Source organism: Syngnathus floridae, chromosome 2 (assembly GCF_059516105.1).
Source record: "Syngnathus floridae isolate MCC-2025c chromosome 2, RoL_Sflo_1.0, whole genome shotgun sequence".
NCBI classification, from domain to species: domain Eukaryota; kingdom Metazoa; phylum Chordata; class Actinopteri; order Syngnathiformes; family Syngnathidae; genus Syngnathus; species Syngnathus floridae.
In genome coordinates this window covers 4,696,955-4,721,454 of record NC_142414.1, presented here as the reverse complement: position 1 = coordinate 4,721,454, position 24,500 = coordinate 4,696,955, and the positions used below count along the sequence as shown (strand labels likewise).

At 42.7% G+C, this 24,500-nt stretch overlaps 1 protein-coding gene across 9 annotated transcripts in view; it reads right to left on the bottom strand.

Moving 5' to 3' along the window:
- Nucleotides 1-5,172: 5,172 nt before the first annotated feature.
- Nucleotides 5,173-24,500, bottom strand: part of dip2ba (DIP2 acetate--CoA ligase B (putative)a) — a 119,135-nt gene continuing 99,807 nt past the window's right edge. For 5 of the 9 annotated variants that reach the window (XM_088398137.1, XM_088398154.1, XM_088398128.1 and 2 more), the window contains 9 exons: nucleotides 22,920-23,029; nucleotides 22,130-22,260; nucleotides 21,897-22,065; nucleotides 15,764-16,092; nucleotides 15,639-15,696; nucleotides 15,489-15,563; nucleotides 12,111-12,285; nucleotides 9,662-9,785; nucleotides 5,173-8,668 (listed from right to left, as the gene is read on the bottom strand). In XM_088398137.1, the coding sequence (XP_088254263.1) occupies nucleotides 8,416-8,668; nucleotides 9,662-9,785; nucleotides 12,111-12,285; nucleotides 15,489-15,563; nucleotides 15,639-15,696; nucleotides 15,764-16,092; nucleotides 21,897-22,065; nucleotides 22,130-22,260; nucleotides 22,920-23,029 (1,424 nt within the window). In that variant the 3' untranslated portion in view covers nucleotides 5,173-8,415. Of the gene's footprint in view, nucleotides 8,669-9,661; nucleotides 9,786-12,110; nucleotides 12,286-15,488; nucleotides 15,564-15,638; nucleotides 15,697-15,763; nucleotides 16,093-21,896; nucleotides 22,066-22,129; nucleotides 22,261-22,919; nucleotides 23,030-24,500 lie in introns of those variants that run through there. The other 4 variants (XM_088398188.1, XM_088398170.1, XM_088398180.1 and 1 more) reach the window with 2 other exon arrangements.

Below are 24,500 nucleotides of genomic sequence, written 5' to 3'. Positions count from 1 at the left end.
AGAAACTAATCCACACTAGTGCATGTTAAGTGTCGAGCCCACATGAGAAATTCGAAGAAGAAAAAAAAACGACAGAACATGCTTTCAGTATTTGGAAGAAGCTAAATTGTGAATTTAAGATTTTGTAATGCTACATTTAATAGGAATAATTGATTGGTTGTGTTATAAGATTATACAAAATTCTAAATGCAAGCTAAATCTGAGAGATTGAGTTCTTCAATTTTAAAAACAAAGAAAAAATTCAGATTAATTTGCCAGTTGTTTGTTTTAGTTAAGTTTTTTTTGAATTGGTGGATTGTTCTACCAGGAAACTTGAGTTGAAAATGATATATGAATGTTGCGTGGTGAGCTTGGATGAAATGGGACCAATGTAATAGGAAGACTACTTTTTGGAGACTGTGTGAGATGCATATGATGAGCATTGATGAATGATTGCCTGAATGAAAGGTTGAATGGTTGAAGTCGTTGGCGACTACTATAGAAAATTAGTAGAGCGACTTTGATGAAAGAGTGATTTTGAGCAGGTTGAATGCTAAAAAGAAAACGTAGCTTTTGGATTGATAATTAACTAGAGAAAAAACTGGAGAACCAGTAACACATGTAGAAGATTGTGAACTGAGAAATTAAGAAGCGTTTTGGAAAGAAAGTTAAATTAAATGATGATGAAATCATATGTAGTAATACAACACTTTAATACATATGGATTCTCTAAATCATATAATTGAGTAAAATAAAACATACATTTTGATTTGTATTCAAATTTCTAAGATTCTTGTGATAAACAATGAGAAAACAATTGAAAAGTAACTAAAGAAACTACAAGAAGGTGAAAATGTCTAATCATTTGCTAGCTGAGTCGCTCCCCATTCGGGGAAGCCATCCATTTACTTGCTAAGCTAGTTGTGAAAGCAGTCCAATTGCCACGAAAAGTAGCTATATGCACGTGTGCAGTACACACACACACGAGACTGATAAGAGGTAATAAGCTTGCAGACAGAACCACAAAGCTGCAGCGCAAAAGACACTTCAAATTTTATACACACAAGAAGCAGATTAAATCACTGAAACATTTTTAAAGATGTGCAGCGACAAAGTCCATAGAGTGAAGTTCAATTATGAACGAAAAGAGGGGCAAGATTAGAGAATGGCATCTATAAATGACCTACCCTACCAAAGAACCTATGCAAATGGGCAGCAGTATTGAGCCACGGTGCGTGTCACATGGCTCAAGAGGGGGGATAGTGGGGCAGGTCAGTCAGCTTTATACAACATATGGATTTGATTCATATTCAAAACATTTTCAAAACAAAACAATTTTTTTTTTTGTAGAGCTGGTTTCAACAAAAACAAAAACACTGAATGCCTTCAATTTAAAAGATCAATTTGACCTTTGCAGGATGATCTGCTGTGTCGGATCTGGACTGCCATGAAAGTATGATGTTTATATGTGTACTTTGTCAACAACCGCTGTAGATGTTAAAGAATGGGATGAATATCTAGAATGAATGTGGATAATTTGTTTCAGGTAACTAACTATAAAAGTAACTGAAAAAGAAAACAATTGATTGCTTATGGCAAAACAAGCTGCAAAGACAGAAAAAATTGAATATGTCATATGTATGGATTTGCGACCGATTATTTATGTTGTACCGTTGCCATTGACCAAAAATTGTGTGAAATCTGTCACGTCTACTGGATTGTGAAATGTGTGACAGAGCATTCTATATAATATCCATTGAGAGAAAAAAGAAAAAAAAAAGAAGCCATTGCTTTCAGAGAATGTAGTCAAACGAAATTGTATATACATCAACATGCCAAGATCTGGGAAAAAAGCTGGGAAAAAACAAAATATCTTTAAATTTGAGAGGCGACGATGATCTGACCGAAATTGATGCAATTGGAGTCCCTAAAGGAGTTCCTGGTTAATAAGAATTAAATGACCAAATTGCAGCGGGATGGGAGTCCTCCATTTGCTGCTGGTGAACGATGAACAAGAACGTAGACAGGATAAATTGCATCCATTACAACATGCAGAAATTGGGCAAATGGACACAAGCGGGGCTCGAGGCAATGCATGAACAGCAAGCCACGCCTTCCCTAATGTCGATCCAGAACCACAATGCTCATGACATGTTGTTGTCTGAGAAAGGAGGGGTCTGCGCAATGTTTGGAAAACAATGCTGCACCTTCATCCAGAACGACACCGCCCCTGATGGGAGCCTGACGGAGGCGGTTGCAGGCCTGCGATCCCTTAAAACGAGGACGAAAGAGCACTACAAGTGGATGACTGGTTTTGGGAAGTATAACGCCCTTGTGTCCTCAATTTTATCATCAGTCGCAGTGTTTGTTGCTATGCTCACCTTGTATGGATGTTGCATACCATGTCTTCGTGCTCTGTTTAATCGTCTCGTCACTACAGTAATATCGCCCATGGAGGACGAGATTGCTCAGATATACCTAATGTCTGAGCGGCAACGTGATGATGTTGATGGCAAAATTCCTGCATCTGTGTTACCAGACTTTTCCCAGATACGTGGGATTCTGAATGATGACATTGCAACGTTTATCCTTTGGTGTAAACATATTTGTCCTCATGAATGTGATCCGACGACTGAGAGTCGAGAAAAGGGGTTGTTTACGGTGATGTGTGAATTTGAGCAAATATGTGATAAACAGTGGGGAAATGTCAGGATAATTAGTTTTGTAGAAGCGCTGGCCGGCCTGAACCAGAGGTCTCATACCTTCGCTCAAGGCCAACACATCTGCCAGGTTTTAGGGAGTTCTTATACTCCCTTCCTTGTCTTATCTGTGAGAGGCCCTCACTAGTTATGAACAGAACACCTTTGTTCCTTGTTTAGCTAAAGAGAAGTTCTTTCTCTATTATACCTTGTAGTTTCTATTTATGAATTATTGTTGACCGGGACAGTTTTTAAGTTATCCCATATTTACTCAATGTTTGGTTAGGTAGACTTCATGCAAGTTATCTCACATCTACTTAACGTTTGTTGGAGTGTATGCACGAGAGGTATCTGATGATTTACTCATCATTAATATTGTGTGAAACGTAGCAAGAAAGTCTAGAGCATTGTTTTACAGGGACACGGCATCCAGGAGTTGGATATCAACACCGAGCTGTCACAATCAGTGTTGCCGACCCATCCCGCTCTGGACTTGCAGACGGAGGAAACTGGATGGGAGCTTTGGACATCGCCGCTGTGTGCCAGGATGAGAGAGCCGTTTTCAAGGTGTAAGGGCTCTACTACCAACATGGCTGCACCATCGGACGGGACCTACTTCGTCCAGAAGTTCAGAAGCACTGCCTCACCTGCACCCTATGAGTGCACGTGCCTGTTCAGAACGGATCATGGTTTTGTGGTCACAAGAGTTGTCCGATGCTGCCTGCGAACTGGACATGAGTGTGTGCACCAGTGTGAATGACAGACCACACCTACAGACTAGAACATCATCAGCTGACGAAAACACGAGCACATATACAACTTCTTAGATATGACAGATGTGATAATGATAATGAGACGTGGATTGCGTAGATGCTGTTCTGTTGAGCATGTTTTACGGAAACTTGTTGATTTGACCATCAAAAATGCTTCGCAAGTAATGATTACAATGATGTACGGTTTCTCTGTTTTTCTTTTTCTTTTTTTATTGATAGCATTCTGGTCGCCTAAGGCAGAGGGACCGTGTGAGACTTTTCCTGCTAATAACATCTGGCCAGCAGGTTTTTCGCTTACACAGTAAGTTTGATCTGGGGTATTGAGGGAAAACCTCATCTTCACTGGAAATTGTTGCTATCATTGTTTGTTGTTTTTTATTTTTACTATTCTTCTTTCTTCGTTATATTTTCTTGCTTGCCTTTGTTGTTTGGGGTGGCATAATCATATGATAAAACAGGAGGGAGATGTCAGAGTTTTTCTGATTATACTTATCGTATGATTATGTTGGAATGCAACCGGTAATAAATAAACTAGCTTGTCCCATCGTACACAAGGTCGTAAAACACCCCCTGATATGTTTTGACTCGAGGACAAGGGCTTCCTATTCAGCCTACTCTTACCCCCACTCTGTTTCTCTTAATAAATATGCCCTTGCAGGAGGGTGAGTTTAGACTTCATTCCTTCAACGGGTGAACTCTCCACCTGCAGGTGTCTAAAAGGACTTGCTTGTCTCCCGTGTGGTTCTTGCAAAATAAATTAGAGTGAGCACAACTCTTACAGTAGTGGCGCGTTGTGCACGAGGAACGTTAGCGTAAACAGAGCCCAATGATGGAAGACACTGGAAGGTGTGCGCATGACGCAGCTGTCAAGTTAAATTGAGCTGGCTGATAAAGAAGGGAACTGAGCGGTTGCACGTAAACTTGGAATAAATGAATCGATTTAAAGTGCCCCCCCGACTTGAATGGGCGGCTTGGATGACCAGCGGCGAGAAATCGTTTACAAAAACTGGACCCATGCGAAGAGCAACTTTCGCACAAGTCTGCCAGTGGATCATGACAGTGTGGAGCAGGGTGAAAAAAACCACCATCACCAACGGGTTTCGACAAGCCGGTCTGCTGTGTGATGGAGAGGAGAGCACAAGCTCAGGAGTGAATTTGCCTCAGGACGAGAGTGATGATGAAAGCGACAACGAAAGAGCGAATGAGAAAGAGTGTTGCGACGTACATCTGGCGCTATTCCAATCAGACACTGAGGAGGAAGATTTTGCTGGGTTCAGTGGACAGTAGGAAGACAAAGACGGCTCTCAGTGACTGTTGACTGGTATGTTTGTTTTTTTTACCCGCCTAGTTAGTGCTGTTACTTCCGTGTTTACAACAAAATGTTAATGTTATTAAAACTTTAGCCCAGCTAGTGCTGTTAATTCCGTGTTAACAACAAAATGTTAATGCTATTCAAACTTTAGCCCAGCTAGTGCTGTTACTTCTGTGTTTACAATGAAATGTTAATGTGATTAAAACTTTAAAAAGGCTTTCTGTGTACTGTCTTTCTTTGTAAATAACTCGTGCGCACGTGCGGCTTATAGTCCAGTGCGGCTTATATAAGTATAAAACTAAAAAAATCACGAATTTTAGCTGGTGCGGCTTATAATCCGGTGCGGTTTATAGCCCGAAATTTCCGGTATTTATGAAATGTGAGTGAAACGTGGCAAAATGACAGGAGCTTCTGACAAAGCATCTTATTTATTTCACATGAACCACATCCAACGACAGTATGAAATCTTTGTTTTTGCTTGTCAAGACAGCGTTAAAGAAATCACACCATTGATCAAACTACTGCTTGCGGCTCATCGATGCATAGTGAGGCGACAAGTCATTATTGAGGTATACATTGTAGGTACATCAGCCTGTGCTTGGAATTACTTTGGAGATGTGGAATGAATGTTAATGAAGACAATCCCTTGTGGAACATCGTAATGAACAGCAATTTATGAACATCCAGACAGTATAAGAGGACATTTTCACATCTCTAAGAGAATAGCACCGAAAAAGGTTGACGTTAAATTATAAAACTTTATTAAAAACTTGTAAGAGTTACAACAGAAGAATAGTCACGAAGTGACTCAAATGCTTCACTGATGCATGAGTGCTTTTTTAACGTGCCTGTTGCATACATGTGACTTAATGTGTTAACGTGTGACGTTGGTCACACTAAGAAAAAAAAAGCAATTAAAACTCTATAAGATCCTATATTTTAAATTCTATAGTTGGATGGAAAGGGTAACATTACAGTGGCGGTGACATAAAAGACGAAAACAAATCAAATCATTAAAGAAGTTTCAAATTTCTTAAAAAAAAAAAAAATCATCATAAAAGCACGCACGCGCTTTTCCGCACACGCATGTACACACCAGTCTTGTGAAAAGTGTTCCGGCCAAAATAGTCTAATAAATCTGGTGTTTTTTTTCGTTTTGTTTTTCAAATGAAAGCAGAAAAATGCTGTCAAGTATTAAAGACCAGTCAAGTGTAGACTATTTGCATGTACACAATAACACCAGTTGATAACAGTATTTGACCTAACACACAGATTACAAATTGACATCCTTATACCCTCATTGATCCCCTACAACTTTGTTAATGTATCTTGCTATATGACTTGCTTACAACTAGCACTCGGCCATCCTACCTTGCTTTCAAGTGTTTGACATTCATTAAGCCTTGGACTATGTAAAGACGACATGAGCGAGAGATATGAACAGTATGATTGGAGAAGGTTCAAATTAAAAGTTCCAAGAGTTTCAATAAGGCAAAAAGTTGTTTCCTCACTCACTGATTTCTTAATAATACGACTCCTTCATCCATTGTGTCACAATGGAGTTTTTTTGTGAAAAGGCACAACTCTGCCTCCTAACAAGCAACCTATTTGAACAGCATACTCGCGCTGATAGGACAGCTTTTAAGCATCGTCAAAACGACTGCACACAATGCGAACATGTGCTTGCAATGCAGCTGGGGTTAAAAATAAAAAAATTTAAAAAACAAGGGATTTGAGATTGGGACTTATAACTGAAATGTCCAGTAAGTCTGTTTTATAATACAGTGATGATAAAACGTCATTTGATATCCGGGTGTTTTTCAATGGGTCATTTGTTGCATCAAGTATCAGGTCCTGCCTTTCATTATTCATTTAATACATCCAGTTGCCATATTTCTCGCTGGCTAGAGCAATTTGAAGGTCCTTAATAAATTGTCTAGAACATACATTTCCCTTGCTGTTAGACATATTGCATTTTTTGCTAAAAGGGATTACTTGTCATTTATTTGAAGGCTGTTTAATCTCTAATAAAAATTCAATAAAAATTAGTTTTGACTCTAGCAAGAGACCAGTTGAGGTCAAGTCAAGTGGGAGCCCTTAAGGTCCACACATACATTGATATTTAAAATAATACAATAAAAGTATATTTTCCAAACTCCAATTCTTTTACAACATACATCTACAACACACCTATCAAGTGTGAAATTAAACAACCACAGAAATTCTTTGTTAGCTGCCTATTTTCCCAAATGTGAGCAAGCCCTTTTGAATTTTGCGAGACTGTAGCCTAGTAATGCAGTTTATTTGCATAATTTCATCCCCACACTGAGTATCTCCATTCATGACTGGGAAGCTAGGCTGTCTGACAATCCACTATTTTTAAGTCACAGTTGGAGTCCGGCCCCTGGAGTACACAGAACACTACAATGGCCAGCTAAAAGGTAAGCAGAGTGCATCGCTCGTTAGCCTGTGCTAACTGGCACTTACTCGAAAGTTGAGCTAAGTTGTCGACATGGGAGGGGGGGGGGAATTTGTGTTTGCCAATATGGACGCTGCATGCGCCTCATGCAGAGATCCACTGCAATAATTGAAAAATGTAATTAGGCAGCTTGGTGATTAAGTGCTACCTCCACCAGTGGACACACAAATGGTCTTCATGAGGGCTTGCTTTGCTCTTTGACAACAAATAGCTGCTTGTCTTGTCATGATGCACAAGCGAGGCATCAAGGTAACAGAGGCCATACTTGATTGAAGCAGTAGAGTGGAGTGGAAACAGTGGCTCACTTACATGAGACAAGACTGCACCTTGAAAACAGGTTAATATGAACAAGGGAAAATTACGGTGGGTAAAATGTGATGCAAGTTTTTATGCTTTGGTTATTTTGATGAAAACATGTTACTGACATGTTATTGAGACACCTCAGAATCACTTTGAATTGGGGGGCGATGCAAAATATGTCTACTTGAAAGGCATATATATTTTTGTAAATATCCACATGGGTGTGAACATGGCCTTACCATGCAGTGGGCTGTTCAGCTAAAGGCTCGTTTGTGCAAGATTTGTGCAGAAATTCATCCAATTTGTGCTGTCAATTGAAAACCCTGCTCAATTATATATTCAACATAGTGTTGGCTATTACCCGCAGGTTGCAGCAAAAGAAAATTCCATTTTCAGCAGGTAAACAATCATAAAGCAATTGGACCTCAGCCTCAGTGTATTTTCAGAACATTTTGTAACATGCATTGCCAGTGTGCACATATCAGGACCCCCCCGGCTGGCGGCACATGTTAATACTGAAGTGGAGGTTTCGCCCCTGGGAAAGCAAACAATGTGTGTGTCCCCTTCTGGCCAGACAGGAGGTGGACTCGGAGGTGCGAGGACTTAAAGTGCAAGGGGAAGGAGGAAAGTTCCACCTCTTCTTTGTAGTTTCAATCACTGTGCCTCCCTGCCACTGAGAAGTGAGGGTCTTTTATGAGGGTGTAGGGGGAATAACGATAAAGAAAATAAATGTGTTGATGAACTGTTTACATGGAGAGCAATGAATAGATGGAAGAATACAAGCAATTAAACATAGTTTTGTTTGAAAAGATGACTAATGAGGGAGACAAAGGAAGCCCGGTTTGATTTCTCGTAGTGTTCCTCTCTCTCAGATCACATGTTGTAGGCCACATAGATGGGGTCAAGCTGGTCGGCCAGGAAGGAGTCGCGCAGGTGCATGCGCTGCTTCTCTCCTCTGGAGTTGATGGGGATCACGCCCGGGTCCACGATGACCACTACGCCCACAATAAGGTGGTGCTCGTCAAGAACCACGTTGGTGACAAGGGGAACCAGGTCCAATGCCTCTTGCTCGGAGCCGCTCAGCTCGGCCACCACCACCAGTAGGTTAGTCCACGTGAACACGGCGCTGGTGGGAACACATACAAGTCTGATGTCTGGGATTACTTAGTATCTATGCACACTTCACATTCCACCCACAGTTTCTGAAAGAATAAGCCTCAAAACAAGGAATAGTATGCATGTTTACCAGAAGAATAAATACTGGATTTGTTTCTTGCATTGGATACCTGATGACTGACCAAAAAATAGAGCAATCTGTGGGTGCTTTTGTTATTAAAGGGGAAATCAACCCAAACATTTTTCTTACAATATGTGGTATGTGCCCCCACTAGTCTAAACACGGCATTTGGATTAATATATTGTGTTTGTGCAATATAAGTGAAGCAGCAAAATTTGCCCGTTTTTACCCATCTCAGTGGGCGGCTGAAAAGTTACATTACAGTTGCAAGGTCTAAGATCACAACCAATAACGACTCAGCTTCAGAAAACTGGTGAGCCGCGATTGGTTGTGACCTGAGACCTGGCAACTGTGATGTCATTTTCAGTTGACAAGTGGCAAAATGGCCTGAGATGGATTAACAGTTGGATGTTGCCTGCCTTATTCATATTCAACAAACGCAATATTCAAAACACTATGTTTCGACTAATTGGGCTGCACAAAACATATTACAAATATTTTTTGGAGTTGCCTTGAGCATAGGCACCTATAGTGTGTCCTCTATTTATTTAGTCACTGTGTTGCTTGATGACATGGTGCGTACCGGACTCAACATTGACTAGAATGTGAAGGAGAAAGTTGTCTCGGGAAATTACAAACAAATATATTCACGTAAAGGCTATAAACCCATAAATCAAAGCAATGCTTTTTATTGGGTATTTTTTAGTAAATCCTGATTTAATAAATTATAGTATTTCAATTTTACATTCTTCTATCATCTAATAATTTTACACAAAGTTTGACACAACCTGTCTTGCGATCTTTTTAAAGCCCACCACCATATTGTACGTAGTGTCAGAAATGTGGAGTCAACTGTACCATAAAAACAAGCTAAGCACTCACCTCTCTGCAATGCTGCGGTGAGCTCGAGATACGGACGTCTCAATGTCGATGGGGTGGTAACGTAAGCCCCTTAGTTCCAGCGTCTCATCCAGGGACCCCACTACAAATAAGGCATCATGGCGATCTGTAGCAGAAAATCATTGAGTCATTAACAGTTTCCCTCCTTACTCCTTAGTTTACAACTTTTCTCAGTTGCTTTGGTACACTTCCCATGTCAGAATCAGTAGGTCTCTCAAAACTACTTGTCCAATTTTGACATCATTGTGTCAGTTGTACTTTTATGGTCAACAATGCTTCGGAGCTGTTAAATTCTGTTTTGGTGTTAATCAGGTCTCATAGACTTGGTTAAATTGACCCAGATGCCCATTCGGGCAACACAGGAACGCAAGAGTAGACGTATCCTGAACTACCTGAGCCTTTGATGGTGCACAGATGAGCCAGTCATCCACGTCCGGCAACACCGTCATGTCCGCAGACTGTAGGGGCGCAAGTGCAGCCTTCACAAAACGTGTGAAGACCCTTGGGGTGAGGGAGAGCCCAAAAGAGACCATATGGAACTGCCAGTGACAGCAATTGAAGTGCAACTGGGATGTGGAAGAAGGCGTCCTTAAGGTCGACAAATGTAAACCACTCCCCCCGGCTGAGCGTTCGCGAGACGTCAGCAGTAGTTAGCATGTGGAAGTGCACCTTGAAGTGATGGTTGAGCCCTCTCAGGTCCATAGTCAGTCATTATCCACCAGTCTTTTTTGTCACAAGGAAGTAGGTTGATACTGGAACTTGTACCCCTGGGTCAAGACCACCCAGCCAGCAAAGCAGCCAACTAGCTGGGGACCATGCCCACGGTCGGAAACTGCAGCAAAGGGCAGGGGCGCGGAGATATAGAAGGTGCTCTGAGTCTACCCCAAGGGGCAAGGCTCCTATTAAGACTCCAATGCAGTTTCCTATTCTTGTGAGCCCTAATCGTTCTCTCCAGTGCTCCCATTGCAAAAGGCTTCCCCGGTTCCACAGGAAAGCTACAGAGAGCCTTCCTAGAGGCCTCCATCAGGGGTGACTGCACCAGCCACACCTGGCAGGCGGTGCGCCTCGACTGGAAAGGACATCACCCGCCCGTGCTCCCTGGTCATCAGCCCAAAAGCCTGTCGGACTGCGTCACTAAAGAAAACAGCAGCATCCATGCTGCTCTCCCGCAGAGGTCAACCGGTGAAGAAAAAAAAAGGTTACTCTGCGACACATTACTAGTCGGAGGTTAGAGAATGTGACCACACCGGGCCTCAAACAAGTTCAAACGCCACAACGGCGTCAAACAATTACACTCAAAGTTAAATGCCATTGCAGCGTCTAGAGAGGGAAACTTTGCTGCTCTGACCAACAGTCTCAAGGCTCTACAGCAGGGGTGTCCAAGTCCAGTCCTCGAGGGCCGCATTCCTACATGTTTTCCAAGTTTCCCTCGTTAAACACACCTGTGCAGAAGCCTGATCATTAAATCAGGTGTGTTTAACGAGGGAAACTTGGAAAACATGGAGGAATGCGGCCCCGAGGACTGGACTTGGACACCCCTGCTCTACAGCAACGGGGTGAAAATGTTGATAGACAAATACGTGCGTTCTTCAGGGTAGAGAAAGACCCAGCGGTATGCAAAATGTCAATGAGAAGAAAAGAGAAAACGAACGAACCGGGTGACAACAGAACACATCCAGAGGTCACATATGACTAATTTGGTACGCGTACTTAGACTGCGCATGCACAAAGGAAACTGCTTTAAGCACCTTCTCCTGGCGGTCAGCAGAGATTAAATAGAACTGCTCATTTATTCATTGTCCTCAATGGAAATTTACTGAATATCTGTGAAACAGCTGGCATAATTTTCTTTCGTGTGGTGAATATAAGGCAAAAAACTTGGCAAATAAACTTTAGGTCTATACGCTATTGAAAACATTTTTTTCCACATTTTTCACAACCAAATGTTGGCAAATATGCCTATCAACCAGTGAATTAAAAAAATGATGTTTTCAATTAAACCGATTAAAATTGGATTGAACAAATCTCGATCAATAAACAAATGGACAATTTTTGACCACTTGGCAGCTCCACCACGGGTCAGCTGCGTCAGTGGCACCTACTGAAATAGAAGTGAACTCTTGTGAATTAAAATCAAATCGATTGAGAAAATAAAAGGGGATAGCCAGCCATATCATTGCCATACACAGTGACACCAAGACCTGTCATTCTGATAAGTTTGGGGACACAAATATTTGTTTTGAGAGATGCACAAATATTCATTTTGAGAGATGCACGAAGGATTTTGAGACAGAAAATGACCTTTGCAGGGAAACCATTATGTTTTGCTATTTGTAAGTATTGCTTTGAGAAATAGACTGACTGTTATGTAAATGTCAATTCTGATCTTGGAAATGTACCAGAGACTGTAAACTGTAAAACAGTGGCTGACCTCCACTAGCATCCAGTAACTCGGTTCTCTTGATGAAGCCCAGGTACCCTGTTCTAGCCCACAGCGTGTTGGGATCCCCAAAGCTGAGTTTGGTGTTAAAGTGATCCGCCTGCAGGCTCTCCTCGCCATAGATAGTGTAGTAGCCACTCGCACTGTGGAGACTGTTGACCCAGATCTATACACATGTAAGAACACGCATACACAAAGTGGACTTAATTTGGACTCACAGTCACTTTTTGTCACACACCCAACGCGAGTATTAAATAATAGTGAAAGAGTATACAATGGAGTCTCGGTTTTCGACCACAATCCGTTCCAGAAGGCTGTTCGAGAAGTGAATCGTTCGAATTCCAGATCATGTTTTCCCATTACAAATAATGGAAAAAAAAAATTATCCGTTCCAAGCAAAAAAAAAAAACCCAAAAAACAAAAAAACCGCCTTTCTTAAGCATTTTTTTCATTTGCGCATTTTTGCCCGATCGCGCAACCGTAGCGCGTCACTGAACACGCAACTGCACCGCGCTGATCGCATTATTGTGACAGAGCCGTCGCTGAAATTCAGAAAATAGTTTAAAAGTCCTGATGTAATTACCAAAATTTAAGTGGACGTCAGTGCGCAAGGAGCTTAATTTTGTCCGATCGCGCAACTGCAGCGCACCAGCGAACGCGCAACTACACCGCGCTGGTCGCATTATTGTGACAGAGGCGTCGCTGAAATTTAGAAAATATTTTTAATGTCCTGATGTATTTTCCAAAATTTAAGTGGACCTCAGTGCAAAAGGAGCATAATTTTGTACGATCGCACAACCGTAGCGCGCCGGGCGCTCACTGTCGCATTGTTTTAAAAGGGTCTTTGTGTTTTAGGATGGCTTTACTACGGAAGAGGATTAGGGCCAGTGAAGAAAAAAAAAAAAAAAGAGGGGTGACAGGATTCTGACTTTTTTTCTCAGAATTCTGACTCCTCTCGGCTCATCTCGCGAGGTTCGAAACCCGAATTTCGTCCGACATCCAAAGCAAAAAAATCTCGAATTTTTTTTTCGAATACCGATTTGTTCAAGAACCGGGACGTTCGAAAACCGAGGCTCCACTGTAATTGATAATTGGTCAATCAAAACAGATACGATAGATAGCTAGATAAAGAACATGCAACAAAGGAAAAAATATGAATGGCTAGAGAGCGATCCATATTATGTAAGCATTTTACCGTATTTATTCTAATCATCACCCATATTCTAATAATCACCCAGCGTGTGTTAGCGATGACATAAATAAAAAAACAATGATACCTCCAATTATCGCCCATGCTGCTAAAAATTCCCCCCAAAACTTACGTTTTCCTCCGCGACCGCATGCCGACGTCATTGCACAAGTTTAAATATGACTGATTTGACAGCACGTCGAATGGCCCTTTTAAATTGTTTTTCTCCAAACTATGATACAATTACACTCGTGACTCCGCTACAATATCCTCACACAATTACGTTATCAGGGCGTGAGCTCGAACAAGACGATCACGATAACATGACGTGCGCAACATGTGATGTGCGACGGTAACGTGTTGAATCGATGGAGAGTCAATGTACGCACCCCGCTGTTAGAAGTAGGTCAAAACAGCCGCTGTTCTAGCGTTAAGAACACCAGTGAGATGCAGGTATTGCATACTACATAAGGAAAATATACATATTGTCGCCCATTTCAGTGCCCCTTGGCGATCGGACAAAAAGTGTTCTCTATTAATCGCCCACCCCCCCGTTGGACATAAACCTTCTCTAATTATCGCCCTGGGTATTCTTTAAAAACAAAAAACAAAAAACACACAATCTACAGTTCATTAAATTGTAATTCTCCAGTTTCCTTTCACATCCCAAAAACATGCATGGTAGGCTGATTGACCACTCCAAATTGCCCGTAGGTGTGAGTGCGGATGGTTGTTTGTCTCTGTGCCCTGCGAATGTCTGGCAACCACTTCAGGGTGTCCCTCGACAACTGCCCAAAGTCAGCTGGGACAGGATTCAGCACACCCGTGACCCTCGACAAGATAAGCGGTTCTGATAATGGATGGATGTCAATTTTGCATTTTTTATTTTAACAAGCCATGACTTCTTAACAATGTTTTAAGTTTGTTGTTGTTTCAAATACAGAAAACATTTTTGCAGTGATGCAATGTGTTTGTAAATTGCATCAAGAATCCCTAAGAGAGGTAAAAAAAATCCTGTTCACAGTGGTTGGTAAAGAAACTAGCCCATCTTGTAATAGACGCAATGCACTTTATTTCCAGTCAAATTTGTGAGTACTTATTTATTGTAATCCTGAAAATGTAACATGATACAGGACTCAGTAACTGTAAAAATATTACAGAAAATGCTGAATAACGCATCATTTATTAATAAATTATTGTAATGCATTATGGCACGATGTGCTTTTGTCATGTATTAGTTACTGAGTGCTGTAATCCATTACAATTTGGGGATCATTTTGGGGGGAAAAAAGGAGTACAGCTAAGCTTAGAGTTTACACAGACTTTGGGGTCCAGAATTTGGGAATGGCGTTAACCCGAAAGGACTTTATTTAGAAAGTCTTGGAAGGGGAAAAAATACAGAGCCGTGCATGCGAGTGTATCGGGTAATTGCAGTAGGGAAAAACGTTTGCATTTGGGGAATAACTTATCTGAGCTGGGTGAAAATGAATAATTAATTGATTTGTTACATTGTGCTAATGTATATATAACCTGTAAGTTACTGCTGCAGTCTCTTTAAGAAAGATGGACAACGGGTTGACAGGTGTTTTGCAGCGCCATGTTGCTGAGGAATATGGTAGGAGAAAAATAATAATGCGCCGTTGCGTCGTCAAAAGTAGATAATGCCTCTTGTCGTTTCGCACTGTAATTTCTACAATTTCAACCATTTAAAATGCGACAAAAAAAATTGGGGTCCATGACCAAATCGCATTAGACAGAAAATCGCGTAGAATCGAAGCGTTTAAAATTTAGGTTTAACTTAGCCTTACGGGATTTTATGGTAGTTCATTACTTGCGATTTGTAACCTTGAAACACCTTACATTGTAAGTATCGTAAATTGCTGTAAGGACAAATGACCACTGAACAATAAACGTCTATGAACAACTCTTTCTTTTTCTTCTTTTACATCAATTGAAATCAAGGTCATTACCACAATGATACGCAAACGTTTCATCAAAAGTAACAAACATACAGCAGGTACCCAGTCTAGATCTGGCTTTACTCGGTTCTTATTGTCAAACGTCTCAACCTGAAAAACTCAAACGGGTCTAAATCAACATCCTCACAAAAAGCATATGGCTATATGGTCAAAGCCCAGTTAAGCCAATGTGAGTTCCTGCTATCCTCTCTAGCCACTTACCTCACCAAGATGGGAGTCTCCCAGCGGTCCTCGTGTCTCTGGGTTGACGATGATGACTCGCACCCCCGCTAAAATCTTCAAACAGAACACAATCGCTGATAGCTGCTGGATCTGTGTCATGGTGCTAATTTATCAATAATCAACACTCACAGTGCCTGACTCCATGAGTGGAAGACTCTGAGGTGCTCCACGCTCCACCAGCCTCACCCTTAGCAACAGAGACACTCATAACTCTGTTACCCTAAAAATGTCCTAAAGATAGTGTTGAGCATTACCTGTCATGGCGTAACGACTTCATGTCAACGTAGACAGTGGAGGGGTCTGGTCCAGCTGTACCCTGCAACACAGCCAGGAAAACAAAAAAGGAAACATGCAGATGCACTAATGTACTTAAGTGCATGAACCTGGATGACCTGAGTGTCAGAATTCCCACCTGCATACAGATGGCCAGGTTGACCCTGGAGCCAAAAGCAGTGCTGACGGCTCGCGACGACAGACCGACATCCTTGAAAAGCTTGGAGAAAGACTGCGTGAGGGTAAGTCTGGGCCTCTCCTCAGCTATCACCACGCAACTGCGCACGCACGACAGATTTACACCACGTGCCTAGACACATGCACGCACGCACGCACGCACGCACGCACGCACGCACACACACACACACACACACAATTGTAGACTTGTCTTTGACAGAAACATGTTATTTCTGATCTACCAGTGAAACATGGACAATGTACTATGCCCCAGGTAGACAACCATATTTATCGCAACAGGGATCATCCAATTGTTGATAATGCTGTGTATGTCAAATATTTTTCCCATAAGAGTTGTTTAACAGGAACGTTTTGCTTACTTCTTACAGATAAACAGATAAGCCACAACATTCTGATAACCTGCACCATCGTGGTTTACTGCTGTGGGATACAATAGGAATTAAAGCTACAAACATTGATGAATGGGCCCTTATACCTTTTTTTTAAATGGTGAAGGATCCAAATGCATTCAATGTTTCACCAATATAAAAATATTATTTAATAGAGCGTTGTCCATCTTTTTAGGAAACCTACTTCCCACTGGAGCTCATTTGGGCAAATTACCAAGAACAGTTTGTCAAAGTCGGAGCCCTCTAATTTGCCTAAAATTGTCATGACTCGTCCCTGGTTGTTTTATATGTAGGTTGTCATGGTTTCTGAACAGTTTGTCAAAGTCGGAGCCCTCTAATTTGCCTAAAATTGTCATGACTCGTCCCTGGTTGTTTTATATGTCATGGTTTCTGTCCACGTCTGTGTACTCGCCCCTACCCTCCCGTGTTACCTCACAATCATTCTAATCTCAGTCACCTGCCTCTTGTTACCTGTCTTGTATTTAAGTCTTGTCTGTGTGTGACTCCCTATCGGATCATTGTTAATGTCACCCTGTCTTTTGTCTCACGTCTCTGTTCAGTTTCTATTTGTGGTTTTGTTAGTAAGTTACGTCAGTCTGCCGAGTCTGTTAGTTTGTGTTCTCCAATAAACCCTGGTCCAAGCTGCACTTGGTCGCCCTACTCCACTCCGATCCGTGACAAAAATGGCTGCTTCAAGCCAAAATGCTACACTTCCTTAATTTGGGGTGGTTACAGTCACAGTAATCCTTTTTTGTTCTCATTCAAGCTCTTGTTGCTAGCTTGCTGCTTAGCCTGATTCATTCTGCAATGCTACAATACCGTAAATTTTGGACTATAAGCCGCAACTCTTTTCTCAAATTTTCAACCCAGCGGTTTATAGTCCGGTGCGGTTTATATAGGATTATTTCCGTGATTTTTGTGATGACTTGATCACTTTTATACACTCGTAAAAAGGCTGTGGACAGTTGTGCGGCACCACTTTGCTGGGCGGAGGGAAATGTGACAGGGTCACTGGGGAGAAGAGTGGTGTGTTGAGCGCATGTCCATCCCCCAGGCAAATAGTGCCGTATAACTGACACAAAGAAGAGAGAACGAGATCAAGACGGACATTACTGAAGAACGGAAGCTTTTATACACAAACCCTCATTATGGGGGACAAAAGAAATGCATATGATGCCGCTTTTGAGTTAAAGGCAGTCGATTTGGCTCTTAGCGTAAGAACTACAGCAGCTCATACATGCACTGTAGAGGTTTCTTCCGGTCACAAGGGGGCACTGGGCTTTTGTTGATGACATCTTGTTGCATCACCCTTTTCTTTCTTTATTTCCAGGTCACATCTACTCTGGAGCTATACATGTAGCTCGCTAGTGTAATGTAACTTAGCGCTTTGTGCATGAATAAAGTTAGCATGAACATACCCTCATCATGGAAAATGCTAGAAGAAATGCATGAAAGTGACAACAAAAGAGAGACTGAAAAAGTGTGTGGCGAAGTATATCTGACACTATTCCAATCCGACACTGAGGAGGAAGACTTTGATGGTTTCAGTGCACAGGAGGAAGATGAAGACGTTGGCTCTCACTTTTACTAGTATTTTTTTCAACCAACCCTATTAGTGCTGTGTTACTTCCGTGTTGCTGCGGTACTACTGCTGCGTCACAGGCAGCGTTTAGAAAGATATGTTAAAGTATGTTATTAAAACTTTAAAAAGGCTTTCTGTGTACTGTCTTTCTTTGTAAATAACTCGTGTGCACGTGCGGCTTATAGTCCGGTGCGGCTTATATAAGAAAAAAACTAAAATATCCCTGAATTTTAGCTTGTGCGGTTTATAGTCCGGTGCAGTTTATAGTCCGAAAATTACGGTAATTTTAACCTATAAGCCCCTCCTCCTCGCTGAGAAAGGGTGCAGTGTACAGTAATTCATCTTGGGTTTCAAGTTCAGTTTAGGGAGTAGACTTTCAGAATGTCAAAAACAAAACAACCATCCGTGCTCACCCCTCACTGTACTTTATGTACTTCTTTGTACCTATACCGGGATACAACAAAATGGGAGCAGGCATGGGGGATCTTGAGTGAGGAACTTGGCATACCTGGTATCTTTTACTTTTTACTTTGTTCGTTTTTCAGCTGTTGGACTGTCCAAAGACGCAAACATTGATTTTAATTACCATATAGTGAATTGTGCGCCACTCTGTGCCGTAACTTTTTTTTTCTCGTCAGAGTTTTGGTGTAAAAAAATGAAAACGTGTGCAGTGTGGCCGATGTGAACAATTTGGAAGTTGTGTGACAATTTATTTATTTTATGCTTATTTTATATTGTTCAATAAATATTAAGTTAAATGAGGTTCTGAGCTATGCTGTATTAGTTAATGCAACTGTATTGACACCTGCTTAAAAAGTTGATTTCTTTTACATCATTGAACGTTTTTGAAAAAGTAATGCAATACACTGATCCCTCGTTTGTCGCGGGAGATGTGTTCCAGAACCATCCTTTAAATGAAGATCCGCATAGTAGAAACAGTATACCGTATTTGCCGGTGTATTAGTCGACCTTTTTCGATCCAAAATCGACCGAAAAAAATCGACCTCGACTTATACACCGAGTCATAAAATTTAACTTCGTATTCATCGCTTCAAATGTGATGGTAACCAAGGCCGTTTCTCATGCATCTCATTGTGCGTGGGTGTGCGTCCGTCAGGCTCATCAAACAGCGAGAAATTGAATCATTATAAAGCGTTCGTCGCATTAACACGCATCCTCAGCAACAATTTCAAATATTCTCACCTCAATAACGGACATCGAAAGCCAGGCAGCGACGATGACTGCTAGGGGGAAGTACTGGGTATTGAGCGAATGTGCGAGTCATCGCGTGTCAAGCAACGACAATAACTACCGGTACGTAAACATTCAATCGCCATGTCTAAATGAATGTCGTTGGCACTTAGAAAATATTCGCCAAACTTGGCCAGACTTCCAGGGGAAGAGGCCGAATTTTCACTTGTTCTGGCCGACCGGAGGAACCAGCCGAGGCGGACACTTTACGGCGGTTGAGTCATTGGCACTTAGAAAATATTCGCCAAACTTGGCCGGACTTCCAGGGGAAGAGGCCGAATTTTCACTTGTTCTGGCCGACCGGAGGAACCAGCCGAGGCGGACACTTTACGGCGGTTGAGTCGTTGGCACTTAGAAAATATTCGCCAAACTTGGCCGGACTTCCAGGGGAAGAGGCCAAATTTTCACTTGTGGTGGCCGACACGGGGAACCAGCCGAGGCGGACACTTTACGGCGGTTGAGCCGTTCGCACTTTGAAAATATTTGCCAAACTTGGCCAGACTTCCAGGGGAAGAGGCCGAATTTTCACTTGTTCTGGCCGACATGGGGAACCAGCCGAGGCGGACACTTTACGGCGGTTGAGTCGTTGGCATTTAGAAAATATTCGCCAAACTTGGCCAGACTTCCAGGGGAAGAGGCCGAATTTTCACTTGTTCCGGCCGACATGGGGAACCAGCCGAGGCGGACTCTTTATGCCGTTGGCACTTAGAAAATATTCGCCAAACGCTTTTCGGAAATAGCGACGATGAAGACGAATTTTGAACTCTATGTACCGGCAATCACTTTATAATTATAATTTGTTGTTTCTTAACTAAAAATAAACCAGTTTCTAAGAGTGTTCATTGTTGTTAGTCTCTCTCGGCGCGTAATATCACAGGGTCATGAAGTAAATAATATACAAAATGGCGTATAGATCGCTCGCTACAAACTCACGAATTTGAACACATTTCGTCAATAAATTTCGCATATTTCTGATTGAATTTTGAAGTTTAATATAATGCAACAATTGAGCTCGACTTATACAAAGGATATATAATAAAATCGTAAATTTCCGTCGAATTTTAGGGGGTCGACTTATACACTGAGTCGACTTGTACACCGGCAAATACGGTATGTATTAATTAGGAGTTTAATTACCTTTGTATAGAAATTTTAAACATGTCGTGTTTCGTGTTGGCCGCTAGAGGGCATGTATGTATTGCAAGTTTATTTGAAGTCTGGTTTACCTTTTCAAGCAATGCAAAGTGACCACCTTCAGGATTAAGACACTACACCAGGGGTTTTCAAATGGTTTTGTCCAAGGAACCACCATTATACCCAAGAAGCAACTCAGAGACCATTGCTTTGACGGAATATTATTTCATTCTGCACCGAAAGAGGATAGACCTTTACAGGCTATTTATTTGCATCTGTATGTGTATTTTGGAAATGTCAGCTACATTTGACATAATTTGGAGGGGTAAATGATTCACAAAATTATCTGGAAAATGAATGAAGTCTAAATTATAAATCAATTTTATTTTTCAAAATGTTTCAATTGTTTTCCATTTCCAATTTCGTGGACCACGTGCAATACCACTTTGGATCACTAGAGGGCCTCGGACGACCAGTTGACAATTCCTGCACTAACCCAGGGACCTCATGCATAGCAAAACCAAAGAGAGTCACAGTCACGCATGAATCTCCTGTTACATTGTGGTACTATACACAATATTTAGGCTTTGTAAAGCTTCTTTAATACTTTTACATGACATAAAACTTTCCCAATCTCTTAATAACCTTTCCCACACTGTTCTGTGCATGTATTCTACCTTTACAGTAAATAAAAGAACAAACGTAATATTGTCACATGTCCCAACTCCTCCTGCACCGATTGGTGCTGTTGCCTCGCGTCTTCCCGCCTCCCGCGCCTCCTGTGCTTCTACTCTGTCACCTCCACATTGCTCAGAGGCAGAGCACGCTATCAGCGCTCATGCCAGTGCATTAATTTGGTGTGCAGCTGGCTTCCGCGCTTGTCCCAAGTGACGCACATTGCTCAGAGGTACGCCTCACGCTATCAGCGTGTATTCAAACGCTATTCTCCTGTCACTTATTAACCCGTGAAATAGTGAATCCGCAATCAATGACGCGCGAAGTTATGATGGATCACTGTAATTACTTTCCCTAGTAACTAATTACATCTATGAAGGAGTAAATCAATTATAATTCAATTACTTTTTTGGAAAGGTCACTAATAACTGTAACTAAATACATTTTGGAAGTAATTTGCCCAACACTGCCCAGCCCTATTAAAAGTATTTAGTTTAAAAGGGCATCCATCCATCCATCCATCCATCCATCCATCCATCCATCCATCCATCCATCCATCCATCCATCCATCCATCCATCCATCCATCCATCCATCCATCCATCCATCCATCCATCCATCCATCCATCCATCCATCCATCCATCCAGCTACTTAAGCCGTACCTTCCGACTATCCACAGTAGATGTCTTGAGAGATGCGCATGCGTCCTCCCAAACAACTATTTTTAGGACAGCTGTTTTGCTATTCAATGTGTTTGATGAGGCACAAGATGCAAATTTTGCCTCACAAGTTAAGATGCAAAACCGCTTATTTCAAGCCTTAAGTGAATGTGTTTCATAAAGACAGAGAGAACAATTGAGGCATTTCAAGTGTTTTGCACGCCAACCTTCAGCAGCTCTGTCTGGGTTCCAAGGCCTTTGGTACAAAGCTCCATAACTGAGTAGGAGCAGAAGGTGTCTCGGATCTTGTACTGACTGAGGGTGCTCAGCCACAGAGGAAGTGAGCTTTCCAGCTCCAGGGGAGGGATGAGGATTGACTGATGACCTGAGTAAACACTGCACACCCCAATCACTTTTGTAACAATCACACTGCTTATCATCTATGGACCATTTTACATACCTGGAGAGGCACCACAGGACAAAGCCTAGGCCGCAGTATGGGTCCAGGCAGATGGCTATTTGGCGTGAGGAGTACAGTTCACACTGCAACTTGATGGAACGACACAGAGTGCTGACTGCAGCATGAGACATCTGATTAAAAAAAAAATAAAAAATGGGACAGTACCTTTTAAAATACTACTCAGCGTCACTACAAACAACATTGAGTGTGAGATACTACACACAAGTGAATCATTCAGCAACGGTTAGGTGACAAAATGCCGCCTTAAGTTTGGGTCTTTGCAATACTAAGCCAACTTTCATCTGGTTGACTTTTGAAACTACATTTCCAATTGAGAGCAATTACATTTCAAATAAATTCTTTCACAAACATACAAACATAAAGTAATCAAGTAATACTATCGCATGCATGATATGGGCCTTTTTCAAGTTCAAAGCTAAATTGTACGTACAGTATTGGTCACGATTATTTAGATTATCAACAGCAGTGATTTTCAATCACTGCGAGATCATCAGGTGTGCCACAGGGAATTATCCAATGTCAATCATTTTGACAAAATTGTCATTATTTTCTTATACAAAAAGGGTAATTTGTAAATCTATGCCAATCATGTATAGTAACAGGCAAAACAACCAATTGCGATTCACGTTTTGTGAATCATTTTGGTATGTAATGCCATGTGATTTTTTTCCGATGTAACATATACGCCTTGAGTCAGTATAGATAGGTTAGGAAACACTAATCTACAGTATTGAGCTTGGATTTTAATGCAAGGTGCTCAAATCGTTACCTTTACTCCAGTTAACATGCCTGTGGTAGACACACTGAAGTCCAGGTAAGCCAACATCTCAGCTGTTGGGGGCTTGTAGATCTGTGGCGGCCGCTTTCTGGGTAGGTCATCTAAGAGGAGAGTAAACAAACATACAAAATGTGTCCATTTATTTTCAGTGGATCCTCGATTTAATGGAGCCAGAACCAACGGACCCTGGACCCAACAGAGAGAAGAGTGTCCAGTATGGTTGGGCAGGCCCCTCCGTGAGTCGTCACCTTATTGTGGTGGAGGGGTTTGCATGCCCTATGATCCTAGGAGCCATGTTGTCTGGGGCTTCATGCCCCTGGTTCACCCATGGGAAACGGGTCCTAGGTGAGGGGCCAGACAAAGCACGGCTCACAAGCGCCTTATGATGAATAAAATAAATGGATTGCGTTTTCCCTCGCCCGGACGCGGGTCACCGGGGCCCTCCCTCTGGAACCAGGCCTGGAGGCGGGGCTCGAAGGCGAGCGTCTAGTGGCCGGGCCTTCACCCATGGGGCCCGGCCGGGCACAGCCCGAAAAGGAAACGTAGGTCCCCCTTCCCATGGGCTCACCACCTGTGGGAGGGGCCAAAGGGGTCGGGTGCAGTGTAAGCTGGGCGGCGGTGAAAGGCAGGAACCTTGGCGGTCTGATCCCCGGCTGCTGAAGCTGGCTCTTGGGACATGGAATGTCACCTCTCTGGCTGGAAAGGAGCCCGAGCTGGTGTGCGAGGCAGAAAAGTTCCGACTAGACATAGTCGGACTTGCCTCCACGCACAGTTTGGGTTCCGATACAAGCCGTCTCGAGAGGAGCTGGACTCTCTTCCACTCTGGAGTTGCCCACGGTGAGAGGCGTCGAGCAGGTGTGGGTATACTTATTGCCCCCCGGCTGGGCGCCTGCACATTGGGGTTCACCCCGGTGAACGAGAGGGTAGCCTCCCTCGCCTTCGGGTGGGGGGACGGGTCCCGACTGTTGTTTGTGTCTATGCACCAAGCGGCAGCTCAGAGTACCCACCCTTCTTGGAGTCCCTGGAGGAAGTGCTGGAAAGCGCTCGTTTTGGGGACTCCATCGTTCTACTGGGTGACTTCAATGCTCACGTGGGCAATGACAGTGAGACCTGGAAGGGCGTGATTGGGAGGAACGGCTCCGATGGTGGGGGAAGATGCCGGTCCGACCTGGCAGACCCAAACGCTCTGTGAGGGTCTGCTGGGAACATCTGGCAGAATCCCCTATCAGGAAGAGCTTCAACTCCCACCTCCGGCAAAGCTTGTCCCACGTCCCGGGGGAGGCGGGGGACATTGAGTCCAAGTGGACCATGTTCCGCGCCTCCATTGTTGAGGCGGCCGACCGGAGCTGTGGCCATAAGGTCGTTGGTGCCTGTCGTGGCGGCAATCCCCGAACCCGCTGGTGGATACCGGCGGTAAGGGATGCCGTCAAGCTGAAGAAGGAGTCCTATCGGGCCATTTTGGCCTGCGGGACTCCGGAGGCAGCTGACAGGTACCGGATGGCCAAGCGGAACGCGGCTTCGGCGGTTGCTGAGGCAAAAACCCGGGCGTGGGAGGAGTTTGGTGAGGCCATG